Below are 15023 nucleotides of genomic sequence, written 5' to 3'. Positions count from 1 at the left end.
GGACAGATCGGGGCGGGGGTGCAGGACGAGGTTTGTGGGTAGCGGATTGGGGTGGGAGGAATGGTTAGGGAGGCAGGGACTTAGCTGGGCTGGTTTTGGCATGTAGTTGGGGGAGGGGAGATTTTGAAGCTTGTGAAATCCACACTGATAACCTTGGGCTGCAGGGTTCCCAAGCGAAATATGAGATGCTGTTCCTGCATCTTTCGGGTGGCATCATTGTGGCAATGCAGGAGGCCCAGATGGACATGTTGTCCGAGGAGTGGGGGGAGGCTCGGAAACCGCTTTGCAGAACACCTATGCTCAGTTCGCAACCAGCAACTACACCTCCCAGTCGCGAACCATTTCAATTCCCCCCCAACCCCGACTCCTCAAAATCTCCCCTCCCCCGAACACATGCCAAAACCAGCTCAGCCAGTCCCCGCCTCCTGAACCATTCCTCCCACCCCATCCCCTACCCACTAACCTCGTCCCGGCAAACCCCCACCGACCTGTCCCCCCCGTAACTCCCCACCTACATTCACCCTCACTGGCTCTAACCCCACCTCTTTGACCTGTCTGTCTCCTCTCACCCTATCTTCTCCTTTATCCACCACCTTTATTCTATCCACCTCCCCCTGTCTCCCTACTTATTTCAGGATCCCCTTCACCTCCCCGATTTCTGAAGAAGGGACCTGACCCGAAACCTCAAGCTTTCCTGCTCTTCTGATGCTGTTTAGCCTGTGGTGTTCATCCAGCTTCACACAGTGTTACCTCCATCCCTGAGAACAGGTTAGAGTACATGCTCCACACAAATGACAGTGATTCAATAAGGGAGGTCTCCACCGCCCTCGAGGGCAACTAGAGATGGATAATACATTCTGGCTTTGTCAGCATCAATTGCATACCAAGGATTTGATTTAGAAAATTGATTTATAAGGGTCAGAAACATTTACATTCTTAGGATAAACCATTCAGACATATTTGACTTTTAATTCACTTTATTTGAATTTTTCCAAATATTTTAGAATGTTAAATTCCTTAAACCTATTAACTAATAAAAGTTGCAGCTGAAGAGGTGTAATTTGACAGCAACAGCTTGCTTATTTTTGTGATGTGCCTTTTATTAAATTTGTATTGAGAAATATGTTACAGCTTGCATCTGTCGTTTCTCCTATTTGTGAGGCAATTCACATTTTAAGCATTTCAGTAAAATGCCTGAATTGCTTTTAATTCAATTAACTGAAATCCTGTGTTAAACATAGAATAAAAGACACATTGTAAGGCCCTCTTGTGGTGCAGTGGTAGTGTCCCTACCACCGTATTAGGAGGGCCAGGGTCAAGTCCCATCTGCTCCAGGTGTGTTATAACATCACTAACAGCTTGATTAGGGAAAAATAGATTGGATAATAACTAAAAAGTCCTCAGATTTCTTTAAAGATTTTGAAACTAAAATGGACTGCAGCTAACAAATGCTTGTGATAGTAACAATGCCAGGTATTTGACAACATTGGGCACAATAGGAAATAGTAAATTCAAAGCAGTCAGAATTCAGGCAAATGGAGAGGTTAGACAAAAAGGAGACGACAACATGCACTCATTTGAGTTGTGTCAAGGGGGTGATATATTGAATGTGGTACCAGGTCTTTGCAATACTTTCATTTCTAATGGAAAGTAGCTAATTGAAACTCATTGCCGAGTGGTCAAATTTATAAGCAATACAAAATATTTTGAGGCCACTGGGAACTCATGAAAGTTTTTGATACAGCATAGAACGGCCAAAAAAAAGAAACAATTCAGGGGCCCTTGTAGAACAGTGACTGTGTCCCTAACTGCAAGCTAGGAGTCCTGGCTTCAAGTTCCAGCTGCGCCAAAAGTGTGTCATAATATATCCAGACAGGTTGATTAAAAATATCTAAAGACATATCCTTCAGATCCAGGTAGCACTCACAGGCAAAGATTAAAAATTGCACATTTTTGAAATTTTTTGTTTGATCTTACTTGGATGCATTAACATTAAAGAAGCAGCAGTCATATTGCTTGGCTTATTGAGAGGTATGTGACTGTAGCACCTTAATCTGAATTTAAGAACTGTATAACGTTATCCTCATGTCTGCGATCATTCATGGCTGTCAGTAAATCAAATCAATAGGTAATGAGTGAATTGTGCTAATTTGTCAGGCTGAAACGTTCATACACTCATTGAATCAAAAGTAACAGAATAAACATTTATTCTCCTACAAGTTCAGGTCTTGGACTACTTAAGCAATAGTATCAACTTCTGTGAAATAGAACTGTTTTATGGTATAGCTGTTTAAAAAGCACATGACAAAACAGGAATCCAGCCTACTTTATTCTCCTGTTAACGTGCAAATGATTGTTGTAGCTCTATTGTGTAGAGAGACCAAATAGAATCTGGGTGCACCTGAAATCTGGCTTGTGATGTCCATAATGAATTTTGTTTGTAAGTATTCAAATTGGGTACATACATTTATAAAAATAGTCAAGGCAGTTTTGTTGGTGGGAAGCTGCACAGCAAAACCTCTGGGTAAAACAAAAAGCAGACCCATTGGGTCCCATATTGCACAGTGGTAGGTTCCCTGTGCCTCGACCAGGGCTCAAGCCTCACTAACTCTAATAAAGTGTGAAATAACATCCCTGAACAGGTTAATTAGAAAAATTAAAATAAGGTATGGCCTAGTGGCACAGTAGAGGTGCCCTTATCTCTAAGCCTGGCAACTCAAGTTCAAGTCTCAACATTCCCAAATGGGTGTGATTTCATTGTGGTGGTGGGGGGGTTCCCAATTATGAGAAAACTTCGGCTAGAGGAAAAAAAAAGCAGATCCCATGCTCTCTGTCTTCAGAGACAGGCAGGCACCACAGCAGGGACAGGGCTCGATTTCCCCCTCCAACTCCATTTTGATTTAGTCCCCTCCTGTTCTCCATACCACACCCCTCATCTCACCACTAATAGTTTGCATTACCCATAATGCACTTTGCTTGTAAATATTTAATTGAATACATGGATGATTACTATCTACAAGAGGGGGAGAAAAGCAAAGAAAAAAAAGTCATGGTGATCTTGGTGTGAAGCTAGATGAACACAGCAGGCCAGGTAGCATCAGAGGAGCGGGAAAGCTGACATTTCAGCTCTGGATCCTTCTTCAGAAATGAAGGGAGAGGGGCTGGGTCTCTGAAATAAAGGCAGGGGGGTAGTGGACAGTGATACAAAGTGGATCATGGAGTAGATAGGATAGGTGGACAGAAGATGGACAGGTAAGGAGGCACAGACCAGGGTGTTGGGTTGGTCTTGGGATGAGGTCAGAGGTGGGGAGATTTTGAAACTTGTAAATTCCACATTACAACACAATGGTCTCAGGGTTCCAAGGCAGAATGAGGTGCTGTTCCTCCAGTTTTCAGGTGGCATTGTTGTGACACTGGAGGCGGCCCAGGATGGGCATATCATCCAAGGAGTGTGAGGGGGAGTTGAAGTAGTTCACGACTGAGGAGTGTTGTTGCTGGTCATGACATTAATACATGGGATAGCAAGTAATGTATCCAAGTTTAAAGTTAGGTGGAAAAGTAAGCTATTAAGAGGACAATGTCTGCAAGCAGATACAGAGTGGCAAGCTAGCAGATGGAGTAGAATGTGATGAATAAGAAAGCAGAATTCATAGAATCACAGAATCCCTACTGTGTGGAAACAGACCCTCCAGCCCAACAAGTCCACACCAACCCTCAGATTATCCCTCCCAGACCCACACCCCTGTAACCCAACTAATCTATACATCCCTGAACACTACAGGTAATTTAACATGGCCTATCCACTTATCCTACACATCTCTGGACTATGGGAGGAAAATCATGCATTCATGGGGAGAACGTACAAACTGTACACAGTCGCCCAAGGGTTTCACACACAATACTGAGTATGGTGCTTATCCACATGGGCTCTGCTCAGAAGAAAATCTGTAGAAAACACTACATCTCATGTTACTGTTTTTATTAGCTTCCGAGGTAAGAGCCCAACATTCTAATACATTTAAAACAAACTGTGCAAAATCTGAGATGTATAATGTGGCACCTAAATCCTGTTGCTTTACTACAGCCCCTAGCCACCTACCCTAGGAAAATATTTGATCAGTCCTTCTCAAATTTACGTGGATCATCTTGGAATTCATTATTTAGGAAAGGCAAGGCCATGGCCAACGAAATTCAATTTGTCTACATACCTGTCCAATTTTATGTCCCAAGTCCTTAAGTGTTCAAGTCCTTTAAATACGATAAAAAGGGAATCACTACTTACCAACATCCTGTCAAATTCCTACACTGCTGAAAACATCTTTTATTTTCGTGTAAATTTGAGGTCAGCGGAAGTAGCCAACAAGAGTACTGAGTTGACTGGGAGTTTCCTAGCTCATCACGTTGTGGATCCAACCAAGGATCAAGATAGTTTGGATCTGGTGATGCATTGATGGTAGAGTAAAAGATAAACTGCAGCCATAACTGGGTAGAATTCAGTGTTCAGTTTGAGAGAAAAAGAAACTTGGGTTTCACAAACAACCATACTTAAATTTTAAGTACAAGAGGAATGGGGGCAGAGTTGGAGTGGACTGAGGAAAGAGTTTAGCTGCAAAGACAGTAGAGACACAATGGCAGATATTTAAGAAAAAAAAGCAATCATGACTCACAGCAAGGACATATTCCAATGAGAAAAGAGGATTCTAATAAGGGGATAAGCTAACAATGGCTAATCAGGAAAGTCAAGGATAGCATCAATTTGAAAGAAAAACAATGCAATGTAACAAAGATCTGTGATAAGCCAGAGGACCAGGAAAGCTTTTAAAACGCCAAAAGAATTTTTAAGAATTAACAAGGTGACAAACTTTGAGGATGAACTTGCAAGTAAAATCAACATGGACTGCAGGAGATTCCCTAAACATAAAAAGGAAGAGAGGGACTAAAGTTAACACAGAGAACAAAGCTGGGGAAATAAAGGGGAAACAAGAAAAAAAGGACTGAATAAATACTTTGCATCAGTCTTCATAGTAGACTATATTAAACATTCCAACGAATATTAAATGATCAAGGGGCAAAAAGGAGAGAAAATAAATACAATAGAGGAAAATGGCTCAAGAAACTAATGGAGCGAAACACCAATTAATCCCTTGGAATTGATAGGACACATCCAAGGATAGTAAAGTAATAGTTAGAGACAGGATGAACTGATTGTAGTCTTTGAAGAATCCGTGGAGTTGGGAAAAGTCCCAGAGTATTGGAAAATTGTCAACCTAACACTTATTTAAAATGGCGAGAATACAAAGTTACAATGTTTGTTGCTGGGGAAATATTACAGTATGTTATAAAGACTGTACCGGAGCATTTACAAATACATAAATTATAATTTAATATACACATTTAGGAACATGAGCAAGCCATTCACAGCCCCTCGAGCCTGTTCCTTCATTCAATTAGATAGTGGCTGACCTGTGGCCTGATTCCATTTATCTCCTTTTGGGCTATACACTTTTATACATTTGCTTAACTAAAAAATGCTTTGATTATAATTTTAACAAGTGATTCTACATCCACTGCTGTTTGTGGAACTGACTTCCACACATCTACCACCCTGTGTGTGGAGAAGTGCTTTTCCTGAATGCTCTGGCCCTAATTCTCAAACTAGGGCCCAAAGATTCTGGAACACCCAAATAGTGGAAACAGTTTATCTACCCTGTCCTTTCCTGTTAACATTGAAGCCTTTGATCAGATCACCCCTTAACCTTCTAAATTCTAGAGAAAACAGGCCTAATCTCCCTTCATAACCCCTGAGATTCAGGGATAATGCTTGGAAACCTACATCATATTCCCTCCAAGGCCAACATATCCTTCCTAAGGTCTAGTGCCCTGATCTGTTCAGTCCTGCAAGTGGAATCTAACCAGGCTTTTGTATGATTGCAACAAAACTTCTGAAACCTGGTACTCTAGTCCACTAAAACAACATTCCACTAGCTTTTTGATTATTTTCTGTATCTGTTCATGACATTTAAAGATGTGTGCACCTAATGCTCATGAGCATCCACTGTATTTAACTTCATACCATCTAGAAAGTACCCTGTTCCTGCCAATTGTTGGAAAAACCCATCTGGTTCACTAATGTCCTTTAGGGAAGGAAACTGCTACACTTACCTTCTTTGACCTATATAGGACTCCAGACCGACAGCAATGTGGTTGAGACTCAACTGCTATCTTAGCAATTAGGGATGGACAAATAAATACTGGCTTAGCCAGCGATGCCTAGGTCATGTGAATGAATTATGAAGCTCTTTTCTTGGTCCAGAGTAGATAACTTCACACTTAGATTGAACTTCAATCGGCCACTGTTTTGACCATTCACTTAGCATAAAATTACAATTATCTACACTGTCTGCAATTCAGTCTTTGTGCCCTCAGCAAATTTGTACATACGACCTTCCAGACCATTATCCAACTCATTAACAACAAATGTGAATAACTGAAGCCCTAACACAGATCCCTATCACAACCTGCCAATTCTAGCCCTACTTTGTTTCTTGTTACTTCACCAATTTTGCAGCCTTGTCCATAATTTGCCCTCAATTCCATAGCTTCTACATTGGTCAAGTCTCTTGTGGGACTTTATCAAATATCTTCTGAAAGTCCATATAAACAACATCTAAGACATTATCTTGTCTACTACCTTATTCATCTCTACAAAAAATTCAATGCGGTTGGTCAGGTATGACCTGTCATGAACTCATGCTTACTGCCCCCAATCTACTCAATTTAGTGTGCTCAGTTACCTCATCCTTGGTTATAGGCTCCAACAACACCATAGATGGTAAACCAACCTATCTGTAATTCCCAGGTTTTCCTCTCACCCTTGTTAAAACATGAAGTGAGATGCAATTTTGCAATCCAGAGGGATGACTCCTGTACATAAGAACTCAAAGATTATATAGTCAGGGCATCTACGATATGCTTTCCTACTTCCTTTAAAACTCCTGGACTTAAACAATCAAATCCTGAGGATTTATTTTCTAATTCCATTAGTTTCCTCACTACCAATGTTTTACTTACATTAATTTTATTCAGTCCCTGCTCCTAATTCACTAATTTCCTTGGGACTTCTTGCAAGTTATCCTCACTAAGAAAAACATAAACACGGTCAGTCTGGTTTCATGAAGAACAAATTGTACCTTTTCAGAATTCAAATAAATTTGTCAGGTAACAAGCAGGCTGAATAAAGGTAAAATAATGGATGCACTTTATTTAGATCTTCAGCAGGCATTTAATAATGTACCACACATTAGGCAGATTAAAGCAAGAACCCACGGTGTTATCGGGAGTATATCAGCATTAGAGGGGACTGACTAATGAATTGAAGAGAGTGTATTGGTCTAAGGAGGGCACTTTTGAGGCCAGTAGCTGTAAATAGTGGAGTACCACAGGGATCAGTGCTAAGGCCACAATTAATTAAAATCTATATTAATGATTGGATGAGGGAAGTGAAAATACTATCAGCAAGTTTGCTAATGACAAGATTAGGTGGTGAGGATAAGAGTCTGGAGAGGGGTACAGACAGATCAAGTAAGTGAACAAAAACTTGGCTGATAGAATAGTACATGGAAAAAAATGGCAGGAAGAACAGAGCTGAACATTTAAATGGAGAAAGATTTCAGAAATTTGCAGCACAGTGATTTGGGGGTCCTTGTGCACAAATCTCAAAAAGCTAGCATACAAGTTCAGCAGATAAAGAAAGGGTCAACACAATGTTGGCCTTCATTTTAGAGGGAATGGAGTACAACAATAAGGAGATCTTGGCAAAACTTGGCAAGGCACTAGTCAGACCACAGCTAAATATGGCAAACAGTGTTGGTTCTCTTTATTTAAGGAAAGCTGACCAGATATTGAAGGCAATCCAGAGAAGGTTCCTTCAGTTGATCCTGGGTACGGAGGGACTACCTTACAAAAGGACAGGTCAAGTAGATTATGCCTATACTCATTGGTGTTTATAACAATGAGAGGTGACCTTGTCGAAACATACAAGATTTTTGTGAATTGACAGGTTAGATGCAGAAAGGTTATTTCCCCTCGTGGGAGAGGCTGGGACCAGATGAACCCTTATTTTTATTAAAAGGAGGCCACCCATTTAAGACAGAGGAGGAGGAATTTCCTGAGAATAGCAAATCTGTGGAATCCTTTTTCACAGAGAACTGTAGAGATTGGGTCAAAGTACATTCAAGGTGGAGACAGACATTTTCTTTTTTAAAAATAAGTACGGAATCAAGTGGGATGTGGGGAAAGGCAGGAAAAGTTGAGGATTGTCAAATCAGCCATGATTTCAATAAATTAAAAGAACAGACTTGATGCACCAAATGATGGATTAGGCCTATTTCTGCTCAAATCCTAAGGTGTTATCGATCATCATTTGGAAAATATTCTTTTAAAGATCTATTTAGGAAACTAAATTATTTAGCTCTTTTTCAGATTAGAAACTTTTTGGCTTCATACTAGTCAGCTGCTTTCCCAGTTAGCCATGTTTACTCCCACATTTTGACAGGCCATCAACACATCCAACCTCACTTGCATGGTCCAAACCATCCTTTTGAAATCCATTAAGTTCCAAAATCCCATCAGTGACAATATTTCCAATTTTGCAACAGATTATGTCATGAGTTTCCACCTTTTCAAATGTGTATGTGCAGCTTTAGGTCAATCAGCTTTTCAGACATTTTAAAAATAACTTGCACACAAATATAAAGATATAATAAATCTGGTCATATTGAGGCACCGTTTAAAACAATGGTTTTATTTCTTTGTAATCATCCTTTTCATGTTACTTTAGTTGGTTATCCAGTCAGAAAGAAAATAATCTAGAAAGAATAAAACAACCATTTGTAAGCTTACTTAGAATTAAACAGCCACTTAGATTTAAAAGTTAAAGGTGAAACAAATAACAAAACTAAAAACAATGCTGTCTTGTGAGGTGACCATTTGTTCCTCAAACATCTCAGCACACAAGGTACTCTATCACTATATTTTGCCCACATTTAGAAATGAACTTTTTCCATTATATTTGAACAACTGTTTTTACTTTAGTGAAATTAGTATGTGCTGTGCTCTAGTAACATGTATTTTTGTGGCATGTAATGTAGAATTCTGTTTTGTTTAATGTGATTTGTAGCACAGCAGTTGTGCAGCAATTGTCAAGGTACCTAACGTGTGTACTTGATGTGATTTTGTAGTTTTGATTTGCTCAAAGTTAGTTATTTCAAGCAATTTCAAACATTGGCCAAAACCTATGTTCCAGCTGACATGTTTCATAATTCTCTCTCCGCCCAAACTAAAAGTGATTAGTTAGCTACTTGATATTTACAGTTATCATCGTTATATTACTGTTCCAATCTTTACAAGCACAAAAAATTGTAAATTTACTAGCATTTTTACAATTTTAGTCTTAGAAAAATACAGGGATTTAATGTTGTTTCACTGTAGCAAAATTTGTGTGCATATTGAGAAGTTAGAAGTACAATTTTATACAAGTGGCAAATACAGTTTTCCCAGTTTCATTTGTTCCTTTGCTGCTGTTTAATTGGCATCCCTTCCTCTCTTCTCGGATGCAAGGATATAATGTGAAGTAATAACGTTTCTTAAAAATTTAAAGTTACCAAGAATGCAGCGCAATATCCAAAGCAGTATTGTAATATTACCATTTCTCACTGTGGAACCCATGGTATATATGCTCAGAACCTTAGAAATAATCACATAATTACCTCAAGTTAAAATTAGCAGTAACAGGCAATAAAATATAAATCTGCAATATAAACACACTGACTTTTTTAAAAAACATCGTCCTATTGAGCACATCAAGAGGCTATATAAAAACATGCTCAATTTATTGCAAACTAAATCTTTTTTTTTGAAATTCTGGCAAACATTACTACATATATCAGCAGCAACCCATAAAGCAAATTTAACAAACTTAATTTTAAAAATTCTAAATGCTGGGATATTACTCCCAGGAAGGACTAATAAAAGGTTTGAATTTCAGGTAAATATTGACATAGAAATTGTAAACACCCATTCTTACACAGAAACATGCATAGACTCAAATTACTTTAATAAACCCAACAGGTATGTATAGCATGTTGAGCTTAACCCATTCCATGCTAAATAAGAAAGAATTCCTTACGGTTAGCACAACAGATTATGCAATGAGTTTGACAATTTAGCTGTGCCACTGTTCAGTACCTGAATATGATCAGTTTCAATCCAGTAACTGCAATATTCAAGTAAAAGGTCTCACCATACTTGATGTTGAAAGTACTATTCTAAAACACTGTACAGCCAAAAAAAGCAACTTAAATAAAAACAGATCAATTTTTCTTTTCAGGAATATGCTAATAAAAGACCCTAATTCACCTTCAAGTTTCCTCAGACTGAGAGGTATGTTTAAAGTCTACAATACACAGTCCAAACTGCAGTTTAACAAGTACCCAATAATTTAGAGACAATTCAGACATCCATTTCCTGTATGCCAGTTAGTATGATATACCATCCTGACATTCACATTTAATCATAAAAATCTGTGAGGAAAGTAATAAAGATGCATCAATCGCAGTCATAGTTCCAAAAATATACAAATTATTAATGCCCAGGAGACATTAGTCATGAACTGCTTAAGTGGAGATAAACAGATATTCACAAACACTTTTGCGAATTCTCATTTTGTTTTTAAAAGTAGGACTTCAAATCAAAAATTTTTCTATGACTTCCAGGAGTAGCAGCAGCTGTCCTGGTGGCAGAGACAGGGTAAGGCAGAAGCGTCCATTTGCAAACATTGTAGCTTTTTTGGTGTCAAGCTAGCTGGTCCTGATGGGTTTGTGGAGGTGGTTGGTTGAAGTTTGGCATCATTGGATGGCCTGGACTAAACAGTAGTCAGCATAGTATGTTCAGATCACTGACTGTGCACTACTCTCAGGATGCAGAATGATATCTCACATCAAGCACAGAGCGAGTCTGAAAAATATTGGTTTTAAAAAGTAGTTACGTGTGCAGAATTTCAGAAATAGTTACACAAAATTTAAAGACATCATCAGCAGCACAACATATTTTGACAGCTTAACTATGTTTCTCCCTCTGCAGATACTGTTAGACCTGCTGAAAGTTCCCAGAATTGTGTTTTTATTTTAAGCTTTGACCAGGGTCATCACAACCTTACCTAAACTGACATACAAAATTATGCATGTAATATTGAGATTACTGCTCAAAATCAAAATATTACAGATGCTAGAAATATTCAGGAAGTCAGGCAATATCTGTTCATGAGAAACAGAATTAACATTTCAGTTTGATGACCTTATGTCAGAATGGGAAAATGATAAGAATGCAATAGCTTAAAATCCTCATGAAGTTTTGTAGCTTGGATTGTGGATGAGGTTGTTGGCTTAAATCACCAAGCTGGCTGGTTAACATACAGTCTATTAACTTGGGCTGTCTCATTTCTGGCTCTGTCCTGCATGAGTTTGTATATGGGCTCTAATTTTCAACCTGTAATGCAATTAACAAACATGTGGAATTAGACTCTATGTACAGACCCATGCAAAACAGAACCAGAAATGACAATAAGCTAAAGACCGGATCATATAAATACCAAGCAGAATAGAACAACATCGTTTCATCGGAGGCTGCACTGATGATGTTACCCACCATGGTGATGGAATGTCTGTACAACAAACAGACAGCTCGACGAGCAATCAACAACCTAATGCAATAGCTTTACAAACACAGGAAAAAACGTAGCAGGAATAGGCCTTGTTGCTCCTTGAGCCAGCTCTGCATTCAGTCCAACCTGAAGGGATTTGATGGGATAGATGCTAAGAGGTTGTCTCCTTTGGCTGAGAAATCTAGGAGACAGGCATGGTCACAGGATAACAGCTGATCATTTCAGACAGAGATGAGAAATTTCATGGTTGAACACTGGGCCTTAACTCTACAGTTCCACGCATTCTTCATAGCTCTGGATTCCTTGAGACACCAAAAATCTGTCTCAGCCTTAAACATATTCAGTGTTAGCGAGTTTTGAGAAGATTTGTAGCTCAGGTTGAGTTTCTGGATGTGAGTTTGCTCGCTGAGCTGGAAGGTTAGTTTTCAGTTTGAAAACTAACCTTCCAGCTCAGTGAGCAAACTCATATCCAGATATTCAGTGATGCAGCATTCACAATCTTTTAGGGTGAAGAATTCTGGAAATTCAGTGAATCCAAGTAAAGAGATTTCTCATTAGTTCAGAAATTATGAGACTATACTTCTCTTTCAGATGTCAAGTCCCTTCAGAAGTTTCAGGAGGCCACCTCTCATTTTTATGAGCACCAGCGGGTATAAGTCAAACTTACTCAGCCTATAAATTGGTCAAAGACTCATTTCTAGAATGAGAGCAATGAACCTTAGTGTCCAGAACAAGTATACCCTTGTTGATATACGGAGACCAAAGCTATGCACCAATTTCAGTCATTACCTCCCAATCCCCTGCACAAATGTTGGAAAAGCTCTTTACACTTGCACTCCAATATCCTTGCAATAAAGGCCAATGTCATTTGTTTTCCTAAATGCTTGTTATATCTGTACATTAACTTTGTGATTTTTTGAGTTTTAAGCAAGCAGAAACGCACGGAAAGAGAGAGGAAGAACAAAAAGGAAAGGTCTTTAATAAAATGGAATTCATAAATGGTTAAACCATGTTAGGAATGACAGTCCAAAGTAAAAGGCAAGGGAGAAGGGAGAAAAAGTACAAACCAATACATGGTTCTAAGGAAAAAGGGAAGACAACAGCATAATATTACCAACAGTCAAAAATAGTAATCATTGTCATGATCTAGACCTGAATTTAATTCTCAGTCTGGAAAGTCAACATGTTTAACTAAAAAGGTCAGGCAATATTCATAGAGACTGAGCTTCATTAGAATGCATAAGAGACTGAAAACAAATTCATAATGGAAAGAACTACTAAAATGGCAAGCAACGGGGAAATCAGGGTTAATTTGCAGATTGAATGAAGGTGTTCAACACAGCAAAATGACCCAGTTTACACTTGATCTCCAGAATGTACTAAATATTCTATGTTGTGCTTGCAGTGCAAAGTGTAAATAAATCATTGTTCACTTGGAAGGATTTATTAGTAATTTACATTTACAGCTCCTTTAGACCCATTTCTTTCTTTAACCGTCTCACTGCCATCCACCTTTACCTTGCACTATCATGTCTTTGTGTAATGTAACCAATTCTGGTTTGCACCGTCACAAAATACACTTTTTCCTTCCTGCTTCTAGATTTGCTTAAAAACTATTACATTTCCTGTGGCATTTTCCAATTTGGACGGAAGTTTGATGACTTGAAAGTGGTTAACAGGTTCTCAGTCCACAGATTCTGCTTCACTTACTGGTATATCCCATGTTTTCTGTAGTTATTATGTAGCGATATGCTCATTTAACTTCTACTAATTTTCAACTCAAATATTTCAGGTGAACATTACATTCCTTCATCTTACAGCAATATTTTATAATGAATTGTGTACAAGCTTGTTATTAAACTTGTAAACACCTGGGCACATCATTTCTTTAATTATTATTATCTAATATCTTTTAGATCTAACCAAGAAGCCTCCGTTTTAGAAGAAGCATAACACAGATGTTAGCATTCTGAAACAAAAAATGCTGGAAATACTCAGAAGATCTAGCAGTTTCTGTGGAGGGGAAGGAGTGAACATTTCAGGTCTGTGGCCTGTGAATGGCCCAATCTTTGAACCTGATGGATATTTGCATCCTTCGGATCTCTTGGAATCAACAGCAGATTAGATGCTCAAAGTATATTAAGTGCCAATTATTAGAGTCATAATGACAAAGGCAACCATTCATCCCTATGAGTTCATGCTGATTCTCTGTGGAGCAGACTAGATTTTATTATTCCAGAAGGATGGAATTTGAGGGGAGGTGTGAGTGACTGCCCCTGACATTAAAGTTGCATTCAGGATTGACATCAAGAATCCCAAAAAAATTGTAACAAATAGGGTTTGGGTGGAATCCAAGTTCAACAGGAAACAGGAAAAGAAAATGGAATATCGCGCATTTATTTCAAAGTGATTAGAGTTTTAAAAAAGGGAGGTCTTGTTGAAACTATAAAAGTAAATCATCTAACAGCTGGAATATTGTCAACAATTTATTCCTTTTATCCAAGGAAAAATGGACAGTGGAGGCTGACCAGACAAGGTTCACTCATTTGATCACAGATATGGGGGGGATCTTTTATTTTAATGGAGTAACATTGAGTTGTATGGACTTGTATTCAATGGAGTTAAGAACAAGAGGACACTTTATCAAAACGTACGATTCAATAGAGGGTGCTATGGTGGGACAATGGTTAGCACTGCTGCCTCTCAGCACCAGGGACCCAGGTGACTGTCTGTGTGGAGTGTGCACGTTCTTCACGTCTGTGGGGGTTTGCTCCAGGTGGTTTGGTTTCCACCCACAGTCCAAAGATGTGCAGGTTAGATGGATTGGCCACAATTAAAAAGAGATTGCCAACTGAAAGACAGGTATTCCACTTTTAGGAGCTACACACATTCTTGTCACGGATGTTTTACCCAGGCTCCAAAATGCAATACATTCAAGTCTAATCAAGTATTTAAAACGCAATAGACAGGGACTTGCCTCTTCCTCCTCCTCAGAAAGTTTCATAACAACATCTGGAGAGTTTTGAGGTTTGTCAGCAATGTTTGCACTTTCTTCTCTGCTACCATGTTCTGCTTCCCACTCCTGCAAAACTTCTTCAAGGTTGAAACGACGGCGATAATTCACAAAAAAGTTTTTCACTTGTACTACTGTCTTATTGCCAATTACATCTGAAATAGCTTGGAAATCCCGGCCATATTTCCTTATTGCTGTGGGTGAGAAAGAACTTGACTAAACACAATGAAGAATATTTTAGCTAACATTCTTATTTTCATTTCATGCTGAAATATAAATCCAAGAATAATG

General features: G+C 38.8%; 1 protein-coding gene across 4 annotated transcripts in view; it reads right to left on the bottom strand.

Annotated features, from left to right (window-relative positions):
- Positions 1–8789: 8789 nt before the first annotated feature.
- Positions 8790–15023, bottom strand: part of rcor1 (REST corepressor 1) — a 202789-nt gene continuing 196555 nt past the window's right edge. For all 4 annotated transcript variants that reach the window (XM_048537059.2, XM_048537055.2, XM_048537057.2 and 1 more), the window contains 2 exons: positions 14697–14926; positions 8790–11013 (listed from right to left, as the gene is read on the bottom strand). In XM_048537059.2, the coding sequence (XP_048393016.1) occupies positions 10972–11013; positions 14697–14926 (272 nt within the window). In that variant the 3' untranslated portion in view covers positions 8790–10971. The remainder of the gene's footprint in view (positions 11014–14696; positions 14927–15023) is intronic.

The sequence above is a fragment of the Stegostoma tigrinum genome, chromosome 10 (genome assembly GCF_030684315.1).
Source record: "Stegostoma tigrinum isolate sSteTig4 chromosome 10, sSteTig4.hap1, whole genome shotgun sequence".
Classification (NCBI taxonomy): domain Eukaryota; kingdom Metazoa; phylum Chordata; class Chondrichthyes; order Orectolobiformes; family Stegostomatidae; genus Stegostoma; species Stegostoma tigrinum.
The sequence above is the reverse complement of the archived record's forward strand: the minus strand, read 5'-3'. Positions and strand labels throughout refer to the sequence as shown.